Source organism: Danio aesculapii, chromosome 7 (genome assembly GCF_903798145.1).
Source record: "Danio aesculapii chromosome 7, fDanAes4.1, whole genome shotgun sequence".
Taxonomy (NCBI): Eukaryota; Metazoa; Chordata; class Actinopteri; order Cypriniformes; family Danionidae; genus Danio; species Danio aesculapii.
Genome location: NC_079441.1, coordinates 27,611,634 through 27,631,908, shown reverse-complemented (window position 1 = coordinate 27,631,908; position 20,275 = coordinate 27,611,634). Strand labels below are relative to the sequence as shown.

At 36.4% G+C, this 20,275-nt stretch overlaps 2 protein-coding genes across 2 annotated transcripts; one reads left to right on the top strand and one right to left on the bottom strand.

Moving 5' to 3' along the window:
• The first annotated feature begins 6 nt into the window (after window positions 1–6).
• Window positions 7–5,678, top strand: fbxl8 (F-box and leucine-rich repeat protein 8). Its single transcript, XM_056461503.1, is given in 3 exon segments — window positions 7–275; window positions 1,919–2,175; window positions 2,178–5,678. Coding segments are annotated over 3 exon segments (1,101 nt in total). The 5' UTR covers window positions 7–138; the 3' UTR covers window positions 2,885–5,678.
• On the bottom strand, window positions 4,954–19,432 carry ogfod1 (2-oxoglutarate and iron-dependent oxygenase domain containing 1). Its single transcript, XM_056461501.1, has 13 exons — window positions 19,199–19,432; window positions 18,879–19,024; window positions 15,799–15,845; window positions 15,621–15,721; window positions 15,407–15,523; window positions 13,342–13,433; window positions 11,870–11,998; window positions 11,666–11,779; window positions 9,488–9,567; window positions 9,089–9,348; window positions 8,894–9,010; window positions 5,706–5,764; window positions 4,954–5,603 (listed from the first exon to the last, which is right to left on the bottom strand). The coding sequence occupies exons 1-13, from the start codon at window positions 19,353–19,355 to the stop codon at window positions 5,457–5,459; spliced, it is 1,566 nt and encodes a 521-aa protein (XP_056317476.1). The 5' UTR covers window positions 19,356–19,432; the 3' UTR covers window positions 4,954–5,456.
• Window positions 19,433–20,275: the final 843 nt, after the last annotated feature.

Sequence of the window (20,275 nt, the reverse complement as noted above, 5' to 3'; positions counted from 1 at the left end):
GTCTGACAGACTTACAGTCAGCAGTCACCACGAACTGCCCTGGATTAAGAGGTTTTCTGTTACCATATCAGATAACCTGCTTCAATCTTGTGTTTAACCTAATTTACTGCTGTAGACAGAGGATTGATCTGGAATGGAATGGATCTGCCAGAAGAGATCCTTGCACATATCTTTTCTTTCCTGCCTTTACAGGACAAATGCAATGCATTTATTGTTTGTAAGGCTTGGTCTAATATCATGACACATCCAAGTTCATGGAAAGATACTGAAGTCAGGTAGGAACTGTATGTTTCTGTTGTATCCATGATGAAATACAAGAAAACCCTCCAAGAGGAACATTTTATTATCTGAGCTTACCTTTTCTGTCTTGCGATATAAATGAATTGTGCATCCAAATATTTTATTTATTTTTAAATAAAACGTCTCATGAACATTAAGAGTTAAAATAATTATACAGAGTACAATATAAATTATAATTGTGAATAAAAGAGATTTTGAACTCTAAAGATAATTTAATGATACTTTTTAAAAAGTTACATTGAGATTTGATTGCAGACTTTTCTCAGATCTAAGCACAGTTTCATTGTTGTGATTGTAGAAGAAACAATCTCTGAGATTTTTGGAGTTGGAGAACTTTTGAGAAGCTGGAGACTCAAGCAAAAGTCTCCAATTTGCTTTGTAATCGTATAACAATTCAGAAACATTCGAGTATTGAAAGAGATTTGCTATGTTTTTTATCTTCTCCATGGCCTCTTTTGTGACCAAAGGTTTAGTTCTTGTCAAGTGCCCTGTTAATCGCATGGTAATTATACAATAAACCATAAAAAAGATGGACGATGCTTCTCCACTTTCTTCCACTGTTGAAACGTGAAGCCAAAATTCCAACTCTGTGGTCACTGTTATCTTGTGCTGATGATGTCCTTTGGAGCCAGAATCTGTGAAGTGGTGACCATTAAATGGAGTTAAGGTATTGAGGTATAGACCCCTTTCACATTTCCGGGTTTCTCAGTAGCAGAAGACGTCATAGTTGGGTAAACTTTGACCGCAGTGAATGGGAGAGTGGAACAATATTTTTTTACAACCCTGTTTGCTGAAATAACAAAAGAAAAACTCCATGATGGTGTTATCAAGACTTTTAGAAAAAGGAAAAAAAATTGTGTGAGAATGATGACGGCAGCCTATTCTGTAGCCAGCAACCATGAAGAATCCAAATGTTTTGGCTCCACTTTTCGGGACCCTTGTCAGACTCATTTTATCTCACTCATTTGATGTTATTGGTCCAAACTCCAACCAACAATTTACCAATACATATCTATATTGTGCTTATAAATCCAACTCATAACCTTTATATCCCAAAAGCTCAGATGGGCAAATATTTATGATTCATTAAAGTATAGGTGTGTAGAATACAGTGAATATGCAGACTGTAATAGATACTGAGTTAATGAATGTGTAATATGAACAGACAGTGCCAGAGCATTATGAGGGTCTGTTTTTAGACACTCACTTGGAAACTTCCCTAAGCACTAAGTACCTCCCCTTGGGGGAATCCCTGCTGCTATTCTGAACTACATTTTACTTTGTGAAGCGGACAAAGGAAGTTTAAAATGACTGCCTCTCTTTTTCTGTGTGGTTTTCCATGATGTACAGTAGTGCCTGGGGGTGCCTTTTTTTAAAGTACCACCTTGGTTGGTCCAAGTGTCTTACCAATACAACATTTGATGTGTAAAAAGTGGAGGCAGAGGCAGTCATCACTACCTGCTTCACTGCATTTGCTACATGAGACAACAAAGCTGCTTATTTATCGTCTCAAAATTGTCAATGCTATGCCACCTCATCTTGATAATTACAAAATAATAAGCAACATTAAGAAATGGTGTCCACTTGCTCCATTTGACAAATGTTATCTCTCTTTTAGGTGTGAGTCGGGAACCAGTGTCCCTGACAGATATTCCGATCTTCTCCCACTGGTCAGAAACTTGAAACTGAGGATAAGTCTGACTGATTTAGCCAATCGCAAAAATGCACTGTGGGTGCTGCAGCAGGCAGTTGCCGGAGGTGATGGGCGGCTGGAAGGACTTTCCATTTGTTGTGTGGCAAACCCTCCCCTCTTTTATGCTGGGCAGGACCTGCAGCAAGGCTTAGTGGACATATTGACCAATGGGTCATCCTTAACCATTTTGACCTAAAGGGTGTGCCCTTCACCCTCAGCGACTCCTTCGTTAGGAGTGTAGCCATGCTGTGCCCTGCTCTGAAAAGTCTTTACATTAACAATCAGTCTCTGGTGTGTGGCGTCACATCTGAGACTCTGAGGCATGTGCTGAAGAGTTGCCCATCACTCAACGTTCTTGGAGTTTTTCAGGCCAGCCTATCACAAGACGTCTTCGAAGATCTCATGTTGCCCGAGCGGCCAGCGCTAAAGAAACTGGAGCTGCGTTGCGAGCGCTCACTCAAATACACCGTGCCTCTGTGTGATCAGATATGGTTAGAGGTTAAGCGGAGACATCCGCGACTCTGTGTGGAACTTGAGCTGGACCACACCCTGCCCGAACTGCATGTCCCTGGGGTTCTGCAGCCCAGCATCCCTGTGCGCTGTCTTCGGCTGCTCACCTGGACGCTTCTGCTGGATGAGGTTCGGATAGTCGGGCAGTGTTACGCAGACACTTTGGAGGTCCTGGAGCTGCAGACCATCCCGTCTCCTGATCTCAACTCTGAGCTGATAGTCTTAGCGCAGAGGTGTGTCCGGCTCCAGGAGGTTCACTGTTATTGTGTGGTCTCGCAAGAAGTGATAACAGCCTTCATCACAAACTGTCCAAATCTCTGCAGATACACACTCAAAACACATAAAGAACCTCATCCCTGGACTTGTACAAAAGTGTACTAAACCAAAGTGATCTCAACCACGTATAGTTTCATGGTGCAAGTCAGACAATATATGGTCTAGTGGTTGAGTTGAAGATCATTTTGTTGTCCAACATCGAAGTCTGGTTAACATCAAAGTCTCTGCCTCCAGTACATAATTAAAGTGACCTAAAATAAAGTTATGCTACTTTGAAGGTTAACACTTTTGGTTTGGAGGTCTCCTACAATAGGTTTACAGCCATCCATGGTCCAAAAAAAGTCTCGTAATATACAGTACATTTTACATCACGCTATCATCCTATTTATCATCACATTTTGGAGATTCCAAAAGCTTTAGTTCACCCAAAAATACACTTTCTATCAATAATTACTCACATTCATGTCATTCCAAACTCCAATACCTTCATTAATTTTTGGAACACAATTGGAGAAATGGATATTTTAGAAGAAATCAAATGTTCCCTGATCCTCTAAATACAGAAATTCTTATGGTCCCGACTATGGTCTAGCAAAGTACCAAAAAAAAAAATCAATGACTTCAATGGCCCAATCGAAGTAAAACAAAAATAAAACAAAATAATGTGCAACCCAGATGCCCACTGAACTTAACTGAATGTCACAGGGCTGTTGCGGTCTATAGAGGACGAAGGTGCTCTCAGATTTCATACAAAAATATCGTAATTTGTGGTCTGAAGACAGATGAAGGTCTCAGGGGTTTGAAATCACATGAGGGCGAGTAATTAATAAACATTTTTGGGAGTAAACTACCCCTTTAATGGTTTGTCTGAAGATTAGGTTCTTTCAAAATCTTTCAGTGAGCGTAATCTGCTCTGATTGGTCAGATGCACAGTCTGTTGGGGTTGGTGTATAATTATAGTGAGTGTCAGGAACTTATTGACCGTTATTGAATTTAAACTTGAGATATTTTTCAGTCCCGTTAATTTTTTCCATGATACTTTATTCATTTGGTTAAGTCAAAATTTACACTGCAAAGGTGGCACTAAATTGCCGTCTTTACATAAGCTTTTTTTAATGCTACTCAGAGATCGCATAAATGGATTTGCACGGAAATCACAACGGTTATTGTAAACTTTGATACTATTGGCTGCAGTGAGTTACAGCACACAATTTAATCTGACTTTAAAGTGGCATTCACCTTGAATCTAGAGCATCATTAACTCAGCTGTGTGAAGATGCATTGAATGTACTATTTGGGAGTTTCTTTTTGGATTATTCAGTGTGAACTGGGATATACATGTTTGAGAACACACTAATAATCTATTTGTTTATAACCGGAAATAAAGGCTTATGGTTTTGAAAGCATTTCAAACTAAGAACTACTTTTAGGCCTAATCAAATAAGTAGATTTATGGCACTCATGTGAATTCCTTATAAAGACAGTTGAATGTTCTTTTTTCCATTTAATGCAGAATATGTGGCTCAAAAAGGAGACAAATAATATATTAAGAGATTCAGAAATGTACATTTTTAATTTGTAATTCACTCAGAATGGAGAATGCACATCAAAGAATAATCATTTTCTTATCAGTTTCTCACCATCTTGTCATTTTAAACCTGTGACCAGGGATGCTCAACCCTGTTCCTGGAGATCCACCTTCCTGCAGAGTTTAACTCCAACCCTGTTCAAACACAACAAACCAAGTCAAGCTGCAGTCACACTGGAGTTTGAGCTTGCGAAAAGGGGTGGGAATAAACAAGATGATTAGACATTCAAAAAAGCAAGCGATTGCTCCATATTTTACATTTCTGTACAGAGAGGTCATGTTTTGATCCTCGATTGGTCTCACACAATCATGTGATGCGATTTCACAGATCAGAGTTCACCAAGCTTTCCAACGCAGCGATCTGCGAATCTTCCAGTCTGATGCATTCAAGTGCGTATGAATGGAAGTCTATGGGGAGAAAAGTCCAGTGTGACTGCAGCTTCAGTAGGATCTGAAGGAGTGCTTGGTAATTAAAGATGGGTGTGTCTGAGCAAGGTTGCAGCTAAACTCTGCAGGAAGGTAGATCTCCAGGAACCCTGGGCACCCCTGCTGTAGACCCTATCAAATAATCAAACAATGTCATTAATTGTTCGTTATTTAACATTTATTGACATACTGTAAGAGAACAGATGGGTTTTTTCACAACCAAATGATTACATTTCATTATGAGCAGATTATTACAAGGATATTTTGTGCTTGGAAGTGAACACCTTAAATCATCTGTCTCAAACTGGATTCCTGGAGGGCCGCAGCTCTGCACAACTTTGCTCCAACCCTGATCAAACACAGCCGATCCAACTAATGAAGGTGTTCATGACTCTTTTGAACAACTTAATTATTTGGATCAGCTGTGTTTGATAGAGTTGGAGCAAAACTGTGCAGAGCTGCGGCCCTCCAGGAATTGAGTTTGAGACCTATGCCTTAAATATTGAAAAAAGAAAGTGCCTTGTTTTTTGTTTGTTTATTTGTGTGTGTGTGTGTGTGTGTGTGTGTATTGAGCTCACGGTGTTCCAGAAATGTATGGCCAACGCACTATCCTTTCACAAGCTCGCATACAGCCAGTCAGCCAATCAAACGTTTGGTTTTCTCTCATGATTCGAAGTAGTTGAAAGAGAAGTCATAAAAGGCTGTGGTGTGGCTGGCGCTGCTGTTATTGATATGTTTGATGAACTTGAGGGTGTCTTTGTCTCTGTAGACCAGAGCGAGGGAATTATCTTCAGGGTACACTGTCAAGAGCTACACAAAGAAAAAATGATCGGTCTGCTGTGTTTGTTAATGTCATAATATAATAAATCACTGAATGTAAACAAACTAAGATGTTGTGGCATCATCACCTACCTCCTCATCTTCATCATGAGCAATATAGGATGTAAATCCTCCAAACTCTGCCTTCCACCCTGACAGAAAAGAAAAACAGAGGCTGATTTTTAACTCTTTTATTGCTCATTTATAATTCAGGGTATTAGTTGACTGTCTGGTTAATATCAGCCATCACTTTATTTGATGATCTCCCAGACTATAAGTGGCTTTATAAAGTATGCCAGCTTCACTAAAGCGAACATAAAGCCCCATTTACACCAAGTAAATAATGGTCACACTTTATTTTGATGGTCCGTTTGTTGAATTTAAGTTACATTGCATCTACATGCCAACTAATTCTCAGTAGATTATAGGTAGACCTTTAGGTTGGGGTTAGGGTTAGTACAAGTTGACATGTATTTGACTATAAAGTTTCTTATAGTCAGTTAAATGTCTGTTTAGCAGCAGAATCAACAAATATCAAGCAGAGGATGTTTAAAAGGTAACATTCAAATAAAGTGTAACAGAGACCTTGGGGGCTTTAGTTACAGGAACTCACTGGGTAATTAAAGTCATAGGAACTAGCCACTAGGCCCAGTGCCCCCGAGAATTTATTCCCCAGGATAATTTTCCTGGTTGCATTCACACTGTGACTACAGTTGGAACTAAGAAGTAGCATCAATCACATTTGCTAAGCCTTTACTTGTTCCAAACCGGTAACCATTGACATCCATATTAGTAAAAACAAATACTGGTTAATGTTACTGGTTTCCAACATTTTATCAAAATACATATTTAGAAAGAACAACATCAAACTGATTTGAAACAAGTCAAGGGTGAGTAAATGATGGCAGAATTTTCATATTTGAGTGAACCATCCCTTTAAGTGCAGCATTCAACAAAACCAACAATTGGAAGATGCTGTGATCAAAGCTGTTTCCATCGCATATTCCACAATAATAAGAATATCTATAAGTTATGAGGTTAAAAGAGTAGAAATGAAGACTAAATTACCTATTACAATTTAAGTGCGAAAAATGATTTGGGCATCAGGTTAATGGCACAAACAGTAGCTTGTGCCAGTGTTCCATATCAGTGCACACTTACATTACTGTAGTTCCTATTGTGCTGGATTAGACCCTGCTCATAAGTAGAAGCTAATTTAGTTCCCTAAAATGTTGTGCCTTCTGTAAAACTATTTGTGTGGGTACTTCCACAATCCACCAATCCGCTTGTTAAGTGCGACGTCACACAAAGGGGCTTCCGGGTCAAACTGTGCCATATGAAACTGTATGGGGAGACTCAACAAATGGTAATAATGAACGTTTACAAAGTGATGTAACACTTTCGGAAATCACGATCGCAATATATGAGCAATATCACACGAGTAGCAGTGCGATATGGCTGTATATCAGCACTGGTGGGAGACGTGCGTTGTTTTAGCACCCCACCAGTGCTGATATACAGCCATGTCACACTGCTACGAGTGTGATATTGTGTTTATACAACAGTTCGACGGCACAATCTTGTATATAAAAAAGAAAATCAAACATGGAGAGTCTAAAACCCTTTTGATTAGGAACTACTTTCTTCCACCAATTATTCACCAGTCATCTGCAGTTGACGTCAGAACAGTAGAAGCCGTTACTAATTCACGTCACTTTAGAGCTAGTATTTGAATGATTCTCTATAGTGTAATGTGAAGCGGCGCTTCAGGTGTGTGACCCCCTTAAGGTGATGACAAAACTGATTTTGCTCACATTTTAAGATTATAAGGCTGAACGTGACATGAAATGCCATCCGTCTACAGAGATATCTCCCTACAGTCTATTACAGTCTACAGTATTTCTCTGTTGCCGTCGGTATTGTGACGGGTGCCAGGTGTCCCAGCGTTTACCCGGAGACTTTAAGGGATTAAAAAAAAAGAAGACAGAAACTATTTCACTCACTTTAAAGGGAATATAGTTTACCTCTTTTTTATGATTTAATATTATGGTTCTTCTAAGTGTGCCAGTTTAGGTTCAGTTCAAAACACACTTCAGATTTTTTTTTATTATAATGTGTTAAAAAGTGTCATGTTGGGGGCATGTCCACAGTTTGCTGATTTATGGGTGTGTTGCTTCACATGTAAATTAGTTTCGGCTTCCCGCCAACGTAACAAGGAGGCGGGGCCATGAGCTCACCCGCTCTGCGTTTGCAACAGAGTCTGACAGGCAGACGGAGAAGGAGAGAGAGGATCACCATTCAGTCGTACATGTACGACTCTGACACAGACCAAGCAGAGAGTACAAAATCATTTGTGTCTTTGTACAGTTTTACAGCCAACTGTGTGCTAGTTTCAAGTGCCGAGCTTGTACACAGAAACTAATAACCACGCACACTGAATTAGCTTTGACTGAGGCACCGGATGCGCCGCTCAAAGCCGCGACACGGCACACCAGACACTCTCTGTGGCGCACCAGAAGCATGAAGTGTCCCGAATCATCGCGCCACGCATTTTTCAATTCTAATCATAGGTTTCTGCAGCCGTCCGCGGCGCCCGCATGCTAGTTAAGATAACAGGGAGCTTCTGGGATCGCGAGAAATGCAAACGGCTGAAGTATAAGGTAGACTCAATGAGAAGTACACATGTTTGCAAACCCACCTAAAGATACAACCAATAATTCCGATTAGAGCGATAATGTGGAGAATATTGCTCTTGTGTTGAGCCCAATGAGCCTTGCATCTAAAAATAGAGCAAGGGTGTTCCTTTAGTGATATCGCTTCGACTCACGCTGAAAATGGCGGATGTGAATCAACAAACTGAGGATATGATGACGCGCCTGTCAATCAATATTGGTGGGCGGGGGGACCGCTCTCCTACGTCAAGTAGCGGTCGATTTGAAAACAGCTCCAATTGGTCCACCGTTTTTTATGTTGTTAAATTGAAAAAAAGCACTGGGTGTGCTTATATCACCCCAATATGACGGTCTATACACCATACATGCACATATGTCTGTCCAAACAGCTTGAAAAGTAGATTTTTTACCATAGGTGCCCTTTAATGTGTGATATGACTAAAAAATGGTCATAAACTAATATTTTCTCAATTCAAATGAGTAGCGGCCTTGACCCAGAAAGACTATTCCATACATCATGACTTAACAAGCGGATAGTTATAGGAACTTTAAAAGGGTTCCTCCTGTGCAAAAGCCCTAATTCAATAACATCAATTTCAAATGACATACCCGCACAACCCATGTGGAGCTGCAGATCCAATGCATACTCTCTTTTGACAGAGTCATGCAGCAGCGTATAGTCCCCATGCGCCCAGCGACGCACTTCTCCAACACAAGTAGGAGGTCCTGCAAGAATTCAAATTTAATTATTGTATATGTAAGAACTGATCTGAAAGCACACCATCCTTACACACATGCAATCACCTTTGTCTTTCTTGTTCTCATGAGAGGAAGCATCAGCTTCAGTGCTGGAGCCCCCAGCTTGAGCATCTCCCTCTGTGTCTCTATTCTCCGTCTCGCTCTTTCCCTTTTCATTCTCGCTGTCATCCTCGTTGGTGCACAGATAGTGCAGACTGAGGCCGGTCAGGTTGGATAAGAGGATGAAGAATGCCTCAGACGAGAGGAGTTCCCAGCACTCCTGAACACAAGACGGGATGCTCTGCAGATCTGCACAGCTATAACACCTAAACACAATGATAATCATTAACACACGAGCGCATAAACAAATCAGATGACAATTACCAGAATGAGAAAAATATTCAGGTGCAGGAAAAGATTACTGCTTAACATGATCAAACCACATGACAGATGTTTGGATCTGACCTCTTATTTGGCGGCCCTCTCTTCTCCCACTGGATCTCAGAGGACTGCAGTGCGCTGCGCACCTGCCTCAGTTTCTCCTCCTGACAGCGAAAAGACACAATGCAGGATATCAGCATTGCAACTGTGGATTTTAGAGGGTTTTACAAATACACTTTACAACAAGGTCGGCCTAACATTATTTAATGCAATAGGTAGACTATTATCATTAATCTAGATTCATCACAATTTATGCATTGGTAAATATGGCCATTCAAAATTCTATAATGTTCATTTATACACTCAGTAGAAAGTATTGAAGTTAAATTTGCAATTTAACAGAAGTACTAATAGATCTTTAGTGTTGCACTTTAAATAATAATTTGTTTTGGATTCAATCACTCACTGAATCTTTGTTACCTAAATAAAGATTTGAATGCTTACCTGTGGTTAGTCAAGTGTAAACTGGTGCCGTTTAATGATAAATTGCAACTAAATATGCACATATACTGTTGATACTATGCATGTATAAATGCACACATATACATGTATATACTAAACAAATATATACACACTGCTCAGCACATGCAGTATATATATATATATATATATATATATACACAATGCTCATCATGAGTACACCCCTCATAAATCTCTGTTTTAAATTCATATTTTTAATAGGAAGCTTTACAGTATTATATTTGTGCATATACATTAGATTAGTCAGTACTGAAGCCAAATCTGGAGCGTATCTAACAAAATAACTTACAATAACTATTCAAAAACTAATACAGCCAAATTTATGTTATAGAAAAATATTAAATACAAATAAAAAAAGAGGAAAAATCTAGAAGTAAAAATTTGAAAATTTGTTTACATTTTGTAGGTTGTAATTTTGTAATACATATATATATATATACATATATATACATATACATATATATACATATATATACATATACATATATATACATATACATATATATACATATATATACATATACATATATATACATATACATATATATATATATATATATATATATATATATATATATATATATATACATACATATATATATATATACATACATATATATATATATATATATATATATATATATATATATATATATATATATATATATATATACATATATATATACATACATATACATATACTGTATATATACATACATACAGTTGAAGTCAGAATTATTAGCCCCCCTTTCAATTTTTTTTTCCTTTTTTAAATATTTCCCAAATTATCTATTACACAACAAGGAAATTTTCACAGTATGTCTGATAATATTTTTTCTTCTGCAGGAAGTCTTTTTGTTTTATATTGGCTAGAATAAAAGCAGTTTTAAATTTTTCAAAAACCATTTTTTTTCTCGATAGTCTACAGAACAATACACTGTTATACAATAATGTGCCTAATTACCCTAACCTGACTAGTTAACCTAATTAAGCCTTTATATGTCACTTTAAGCTGTATAGAAGTATCTTGAACAATATCTAGTCAAATATTATTTACTGTCATCATGGCAAAGATAAAATAAATCAGTTATTAGAAATGAGTTATTAAAACTATTATGTTTAGAAATGTGTTGAAAAAAATCTTCTCTCCGTTAAACAGAGATTGGGGAAATAAATAAACAGGGGGCTAATAATTCAGGGGGGTTAATAATTCTGACTTCAACTGTATGCTGAGCACTGCAAGTTAATTTAAAAATTCAGTATAAAAATAGAATTAAACAGAACACATTAATGCATAAATAAAAAAGCGTTTGAGCATATTGACTGTAATTCATATGTAACGTTATTGATCATACAGCACGACAACAGCATAGTCTTGCATGTGAAGTCTGCAAACGTGACTCTTTTATGCGCAAAAATAATAAATAAATAACTTGGACAATTAATTATTTACCACCTACCCGGACTACATGCCTCTACTGTGGGCATGGGACATGTCACTAAATTTCACATCTACAGGAATTTCTCCTTTGCATTAATTATAGATGAAGCTCCACAACAGCGCAGACAGAAAAAGCCTCTTCTGGCAGAGTTTATTTTATCCAAGTACAAATCCTTCCAATTGTGAGCCTGCGTTTTATAACAACATACACCAATGCACATTGTTTGTATACAACTGTATGTACATTAAACACAGTGTAAAAGATAATAAGGATGACTAACCTGTAAGAAACTAGGCAAGCAAATCTCTGAACTGTCCTCGAATTCCTGCTGTACCCGCGCCTGATAGCGAGGATCCAGGTACATCTCGTTCACCCATTCAAAAAGCAAAGTCTCCTGTATCAAACGCATAAACACACAGGTCAGGTCATGGTCATTTGGTCATGACACACACTAAAAATGGACTGTCAGGCTAAGTTGACTTACATCTCTGGGGATGTGAGCGTGTCGGGGAGCTGAGGTCTCAATGTAGCGTGAGGGTCTTGGTAAGGAAGGGCCATGAAACCAGCCACTCAGAGATAAACGACACTTCTCCTCTGACAGCACCTCCGCCACCTAGGTCAAGCTCACAGGTCAGATCATTCACGCGCATGTAAATACTTCAGAAAGAACTATACTAACAACTTCAGAATTGTATTAATAGGAAAAAAAATTGTCTCTACTTCAGAGGTCGCCACAGCGGAATGAACCACCAACTTGTCCAGCATATATTTTACGCAGCAGATGCCCCAACTGCTGCAACCTAGTACTGGGAAACATCCATACACACTAAAACTAGGGATGTGGAGTCGACTCCTTGACTCTCAATGAATCTAGTACCAGAATCAACTCCAGAACAGAAATCAACTCTCAGAGTAGAGTCGTTTTTTTTCAAACCCTCCTGAATGAATCGGATACATGCTACACTTATAATGCTTATTCTCGAGCACGATGAACACCGAAGGAGCCCGCTTTGAATGCATGCTCACACGTTTTACGCTTTTGCTTTTCATGACCACGAGTACTCTAGGCTATTATAAATAGTATGTGGGATGAAGTTTGCTTTTATTTTCAAATTCCTATAAAACACCTTTTTGCAATTTGGTTTTAAAGATGATCTGCCTGCGATGTCAAATTACCTGCACTGCAGGTAAAACTACGATGTTTTGTTATTGGTTGCTGTTATATGCTCACGGGAAATTTTTTAACCTATGCCTATTTCACAAATAAATAAATTAATTATTTAATTAAAAAAACACTAATCATAATGACAAAAGTAGCCAATATTTATTTATTGACAAAATCTGACAATACATGTCCTGTTTTTTTGTTCTGTTTTTTAGCCTCTTGCTGTGAGGTGACAGTGCTAAGCCCACTGAGACAGTATGCCGCCCATACATTAAATCATTATAAACAAAACATATTAGTACAAAAGGGGTAGTTAGAAAAAGTTATACAAAAAAATAAATCAAATCATTTAATCTAATAAATATAAAATGTAATACATTTATCACAATTGTAATACAAAAAAAATGTATACAAAAAGATTGTGCAAAAATCTGATAAATTTAATCTAATAGAATTTAAATCTAATAAATTTGACACAATTTAAATACAAAAATCTAATAAAAATTTACTTTTAAAAGAATAAATAAGTTAGATTAAAATGAATAAATTATGTTTTAATAATATGAAGTACAGAGCATATCACAAGGGTTACAGTAAATAAAAATGAACAAAATAAACAAAAACTAACTTTAAGCTGAAGCTGACAATTTACAAAAATATCAACAACAACAACCATAATAATAAAAACGACAAACTTACATTTAAACTAAAATGAAAAACAAAAAAGAAAAAGATACATGAATTTTGTAGCATAAAAATAACTCGTTTAAAATAAGACAGCTTCTGATTACCTGATGGAAGGAGACGGGAGAGACTTCAAAAAACACCAGACTGTTACAGCAAGGAAGCAGAGACTTGACAACACTCAATGGCTGACAATGTTCTGTGAAACAAACCAAAATACAAAGACTCAACTACTAAAAGAAACTGTTAAACGTGATCGCCATGCACGATTCTTCAGTAAATATTACTACAAAGGTGAGCTGGGGTCTGTGTAATGAAGCCAGATTAGCTGGATAGATTAGATTAGATTCAACTTTATTGTCATTACACATGTACAAGTACAAGGCAACGAAATGCAGTTTAGGTCTAACCAGCAGCGCAATAGTAGCAAGTGCAGGATACAGGTATAAGATACAGGATAGGATAGCCAGTTAAGCTTCAGTTTAGTTTGCACTAATAGTAGGTTTTAGGTCACTTTAATTATTCAATTTACACACATACACCATACCATACATATATATATATATATGAAGTTGAGGGCAAAATTATTAGCCCTGCTGTGCAATATTTATTCTGTTTCAAATATTTCTCAAGTGATTTATAGGGAAATTTTCACATTACTTTCCGATAATATTTTTTCTTCTGGCTTATTTTAGGGTCAAAATTATTAGCCCGCTTAAGCAATACTGTTTTTTTTATTTTCTACCGAACAAACCACTGTTATGCAATGACTTCCCTATTTACCATAACTTACCTAATTAACCTAGTTAAGCCTTTAAATGTCACTTTATTCTGAATACTAGTGTCTTGAACAATATCTAGTGAAATATTATTTACTGTCATCATGGCAAAGATAAAAGAAATCGGTTATTAGAAATGAGATAATAAAACTATTGTGTTTAGAAATGTGTTGAAAAATCTTCTCTCCATTAAACAGAAATTGGGGAAAATAATAAAACAATTAAAATGAAACAGGAGGGCTAATAATTCTGAATCCAACTGTACACGGATAACTGTCATTTAAAACATTTACAACCCCTTTTATCCAGAAGATAAATAAATAAAAAATAGGAACATATGAACTTAGATTTCTGAGTCTATGTATACTTATACAGGACATGGGTAGCTCTTTTCAGTTTGCTGGTTTTTAATTATTTGTATTTTTAAACCTTCTCTCTGTCTGTGAAATGCTCTGGGTCTCTTGTGAAAAGTCAATTACAGTATCATTGTTTCAAGGCGTGCGACTTTATCTGCATGCACTCAAACTCAAAATCAAAGCCAGGGTTAACAGAAATAGTTGATGATCAGCATCATGGTACAAACAAAGCCTGACTGCATTAGTTTGTGTCAACTCGAACTAATCCTGAGTTTGTTCATCCACCATCATGGTACAGGCTTAAGAGTCACAAAACATAAAATAAACTTAAGATGTCATGAAACAACTCCTTTTTGGTTGAGTATCGAGTTTGCAACAAAATGCACTTAGTGTCGATTGGATCAAAAGCATGACTGCCCACCGGAAAACACATTTTGGGGGGGGTAAAAAGACACCACTTTAAGGCCTGTCACAATAAACAATGTATGGACTTACCGTACAACACATAGACATGACCTTAATCTTTTTTGGTGATGCAATATATATCTCCCATACATAAAAAACAATTGTACAACCTCTCCATCTCTATTGGAGGTGTCAGTGTCAGTATGGTTAAAAACACTATTGTACTTACTATAAATTACTATAGTATATTTTCATGTGGGAGTCTGACAACTGAAAATAGAGCTGGTAGCAGAAAACGCAGCCTCTGTTACTTTTTACCTTGCACTGCATTGTTAACATTTATTATTATTTATTAAGGATATGCGCTTTCACATTCTGATTCCAATGCCTCATTATTAAATAGTTAAAATTATTATAATTAAATGAAATATTCATAAGAATTCTTAAGATTTTGTATAGTGTACTTGCATTGTGATGATGTTATATTGGCATTCTGGCATTATATAATGAGTGAAATAAAGTGGTCTTAAAATGACAATAATATCAATTATCACAATATATTTTGGTGCAAAATATGTTACAGCAAAAGATAGATATCGTGACAGGCCTACTTATGCTCTTCTATCACACACCATCAGTGTTGAACAGGTCGAGGGTCCCTCCATCTTTTACTTCCCAGGGAGGCACCAGATAAAGGATGAACGCGACTCTTCGTCCCTCCAGCTCATCATCATGACACAGCAAAACATCTGCAAAAGAACAGCAGAAAGACAGAGACGTGATGAAAGCCACTGAGAGAAAGACGTCATCTAAAACCCCGGTGACTGACTGCTCCAGATGCTTTACCCGTATGCTCATATTTGGCACAGGAAATGTCCACAGTCGCCTCCAGATCTACCTGCAGCACTTCTGACAACCACACGCGAAACTCCCCGAAAATCACTGACCTGAGATTCAAACAAACATCACATCTATGAACCAAACAATCACACAGACGCAGATGCTGAAATAAACTCTGACGCACCGTATTTGTGAGATATGATGCTCTTTTCTCTCTTTCAGATCATCTGACTGCAAAATAAAGAAACAGACTTTTAGACTTTGCAACCATTTGATTCACAATAGACACTGCAAAAAATGTTGGATTTCAGGTTTTTGTCTTGTTTATAGTCTAAACACGAATATATCAAGAGCATTTTCTAGACAAGTAAAAATTATAGTCTTGTTTTTATTAAAAAAAGTGTAAATTAAGTGAGATTTTCCTTAAATCAAGCAAAATAATCTGCCATTTGGATAAATAAAATGATCTTGTTTTTGGGTCGAAATAAGATTTTTTTTTTATAATATTTTTTTTCGAGGTTTTCACCTTTAATGTATAGGATAGTAGAGAGAATTGACTGGAAAGCATGGGGAGCAGAGAGAGGGGAAGGATCGGCATAGGACCACGAGGCAGGAATCGAACTCGGGTCACCGTGAGCACCGGAGTGCATGTGTCGACGCACTAACCACTACACCACTGGCATCGACTGAAATAAGATTTTATACTTACCTCACTGGCAGATTATTTTGCTTGTTTTAAGAAAAAAAAAAACATACTTTATTTTGACTTATTCTTTCTGAAAACAAGCCAATAATTTTGTTAGTCTAGAACAGAGATGCCCAAACTAGGGCCTGCGGGCCAAAGTTGGCCCATGGTAAATTTTGATTTGGCCCACCATCCCATCTGAGAAGAAAGGTTGGGGCCAATACCTTCAGCAGAGCTCGTCATTTCTAATTTTAATGTAACCTTTTATTTGTTTGTTTAATTATTGGGATACAAAAAAGCAAATTAAATGTTTCAATTAAATGTTGTGCATGAATCAGATTTTTAAAAAAACGTAAGGATCCCCGATGAGCAAATCAAGTGTACTGAATGATTCAGCATGGTACAGCATTGTGTTATAAAGGGGATTGTTTGTTTTTATTGTACGAAGTTCATAATAAAAATGTAAAAAAGATATAATTATTATTACGATTACAGTACTTTTTCAATTTGTTTTTAAATATTAATAAATTAGTAAATTATTATGGCAACTTTACTGTAATACTTTGGTTTATTTATCTTGGGCCCACCACCATTAATCAACTTTGTTTTTTGGCCCCTTATAAGAAAAAGTTTGGGCACCCCTGATCTAGAAAATGCTTCTTGATTTAAGAATTATGAGATATCTGGACTAGAAACAAGACAGAACCTCCTTTTTGCAGTGTATAGTATACAAATTATTCAACTCCCCTGAAACTGAAATAGTTTGCCTTTAACTGATTCTGTTACAGTTTAGTAGCAAGTAATAATGTAATAAAATATTTTTTAGTATCTCTATTTCATAATTATTCAAGCCCTATTTTAATAGCATCATATTTGTGTTACTTATTTCCAGGGCCATTCATATTAAAGTTGATATTTAGCCGCACCATGTTGGCGTTTCGTAACATCTAATTTGGTCATTAGCCCAACCAGCGAACCAGCGACCTTCTTGCTGTGAGGTGACAGTGCTACCCACTGCGCCACCCCATAGTATTAGTATTATTCAATTACACTTTTTATTGTTTTTTATGTATTTTTTTGTTTTAACCAAACTTAAATGCATTTATAATTTCATAGTTACAGATATAATTGAAGATTACAAATATTAATATTAATTATTCAAGCCCTATTTGGCAGTAGCAAGTCATTTATTTGTATGGTAAGGAATAAATTGTTAAGCGTTTGGAAACTTTATAGAGATTTCATTAGTTTGAACTGATAACGTGACACATAAACAAATGTAAACCATCCACATGTTAAAACTGAGATTATGGCCAAATTAAAACAGGTCTCTTAAAAGCTAGAGATTGTTTTATTACATTAGATGGTCTATAAGGCAGTGGTTCCCAAAGTGGGAACACGAGACAATAGGGTTGCTTGGTGATTTCCAAAAATATCATATAACTTATTAAACTATTAGAATTGCCATGTTTTATCCAAAACCTACAGGAGATAAAAATAGCATTTAATAGTTATTAAAAACAACATGAAAATAAAAGGCCATCAGCCTTTCAATTCTTTTTCCATTGGATTGCGACCCCTTGGGTCATTACGCCAAATTAATGACACAGCAATAGTGTTAGTTGCAGTAAATTGATTTAACAGCACAATGTTAAACTTTGACGGCACGCATGTACATTAAAAATAAAGCCCACGACTGAACATGACAATTAACAAGTGTCAGTCTCCAAAATTAAACCAAGAAAAGTCTTGTGCTGTAAACACTGTCCTCACCAGTCTCATTAACTTTAATATTAAATTACACAAATGAATATAATCAATTAATAATAGTAATAATAATAATGAATAATATAATAAATTATATGATTTTTTTAGACTGTTGCACTTTTTTGTGTTGTTAATAAGCTCTTTTATATAATTTCTACTGGTGTGAGCACCATTGTGTGCAATGTTTGTATGTTTTTACCACCTCGAGGATAGTGGGGGTCGCAGGTCACTGAATTGTTATTTTGGGGATCGTGACTTGAAATGGTTTTGCAAGCCCTGGTCTATGGTAACAACAACACTTTAAGACATTATTTTCTTACTTTAAGGTTTTGTCTGGTTTCCTAGCTCAAATATCTAAAATGAATTTTTAAATCAAGAAGTATTTTCTAGAGAAGTAAAAAGTCTTGATTTCATTAAAAAAGACAAATTCAATAAGTTCTAGATCATTTTGTTTACCTCATAGATTCTGTTGTTTGCTTTAAGAAGAATCTCACTTAATTTTGACTTTTGTTTTTTGTAAATTGACAATTGTTTTACTAGTCTAGAAAAGGGTTATTGATTGAAGATTATAGAGATATTTGGATTAGAAAAATGTTGTTGTTTTTTTCCAGAGAAGATGACACTAACAGTTTCTGGAAGCACGCGTGCGTTTATTGTTCATAAATCTGTGAATTGTCTCACCAGAAACCATTTGAAGAATAAAAAAAATATATAGTATCATCAAGAAGAATCAAATGTTTGATATTATTAATAGTATATAATAGGTAAAAGGGCTTAAATAATTGTGACTGCTGTATAGTTCAGACCCATACCTGTTGAAACTTGTACAAATCATTGGACTTGCTGTTGAAGTTCAGCTGCAAGAGCTCAGCTTGCAGACCCTCCACAAAACTCGGACTCTGCAGGAAGTCTGTGATCTGACAGTGAGGAAAGGGCTCACAATCCAGCTGGACACAACCTGGACAGAAAACAGGAGGGATTTACTGTCCTGACAAACACTCAAACCATTCTGCTTTATGTCTACAAACCAAATGAATGCTGCATGCAGTCAGGAACTATGATGAAGACAGCTGAAGTAATGTAAACTCAGAGTCACATAGGTGAGCAAATGAACACACACACACACACATACCACTAGAGAAGCTCTGTTTCCTCTGCCAGGCGTCTCTCATGCTCTTCAGGACAGAGTCTTCCTTAAGGTCCGCGTTTATCGCTGCGATCTCACCTCTTTTCTCCTTTTTGTTCTTTTTGCCTGTTTCCGAATCATTCTGTCGCTTTTTAGCTGGCATGACAGGACCATGAGGGGAATAAACCCTGGGGGACTTTTGTTTTCTTTTCCTTTTGCTCTTCTTCGTCTGGTTTCAGTCGGAGGCGCGTTGGATCGTCGCTGCTCCTGCAGGTGAGCTGCGGAACAGTTTCTCAAATTTGATTTATACCGTGAACAAAGCTGTTAATAACGGGTCTAAATTCAGTTACCTGGAAAAAGTTTAGCTGCTTTCCTTTAGTTAAGTCACTTTACACCGTTTTCTGATCATTATAGTTCTGTATTCATTGATTTACACTTTTTATTGTTTATTTTGTTTGTTTTAAGCAAAAATTAATAGTAAATATAAATTATGAATATAATTTTATATTATAAATAATAATAGACATTATACTAAATCATATAATTTTCTTTCTTTTTGAGTTACTGGTGAAATCTAATTAGACAATTATTTGTTTATTTTATTCTAAAGTTTTTTCTAGAGTATTTATTTAAATCATTGCTTCATTTTTACAAATTGCAGTGTGTGTGTGTGTCACATATTAGACATTTTTCAAATTTTTTTCATAGAAATCTTTTAAATATGCCTATTTGCTGCATTTATGACCATAAATAAATAAATTTGTGGTAATGTTGTCTTAATTATCGAGGTATTAATAGACTTTATTATTCGGGCTCTCACATCCAGACTGTGCAACACTTTCTTTTCACAAGCCATCAGACTTCTATACATGAAGAAACTGGACTGATACACACACACACACACACACACACACACACACACACACAAATTAACGGACAACTACAGGAATACAACTGCTAGTTTTACACTGCTCTGTACAACATGTCTACCTCAATGACAAATGTTTACCTGTACAATATTTATATTCGTAAAACATCCGTAGTGTACTGGTCGGCATTACTTTTACTCGTCTTGTCTGTCCA

Excerpts from the sequence above, each read along its gene's own strand:
- ogfod1 (XM_056461501.1), bottom strand. The coding sequence starts at position 19,355 with ATGCCAGCTAAAAAGCGACAGAATGATTCGGAAACAGGCAAAAAGAAC. Across the intron at positions 15,846-18,878 it reads ATTTGTACAAGTTTCAACAG|TCAGATGATCTGAAAGAGAG; the intron begins GTATGGGTCTGA and ends TTTATTTTGCAG. Across the intron at positions 9,349-9,487 it reads AGAGGGCCGCCAAATAAGAG|GTGTTATAGCTGTGCAGATC; the intron begins GTCAGATCCAAA and ends CATTGTGTTTAG.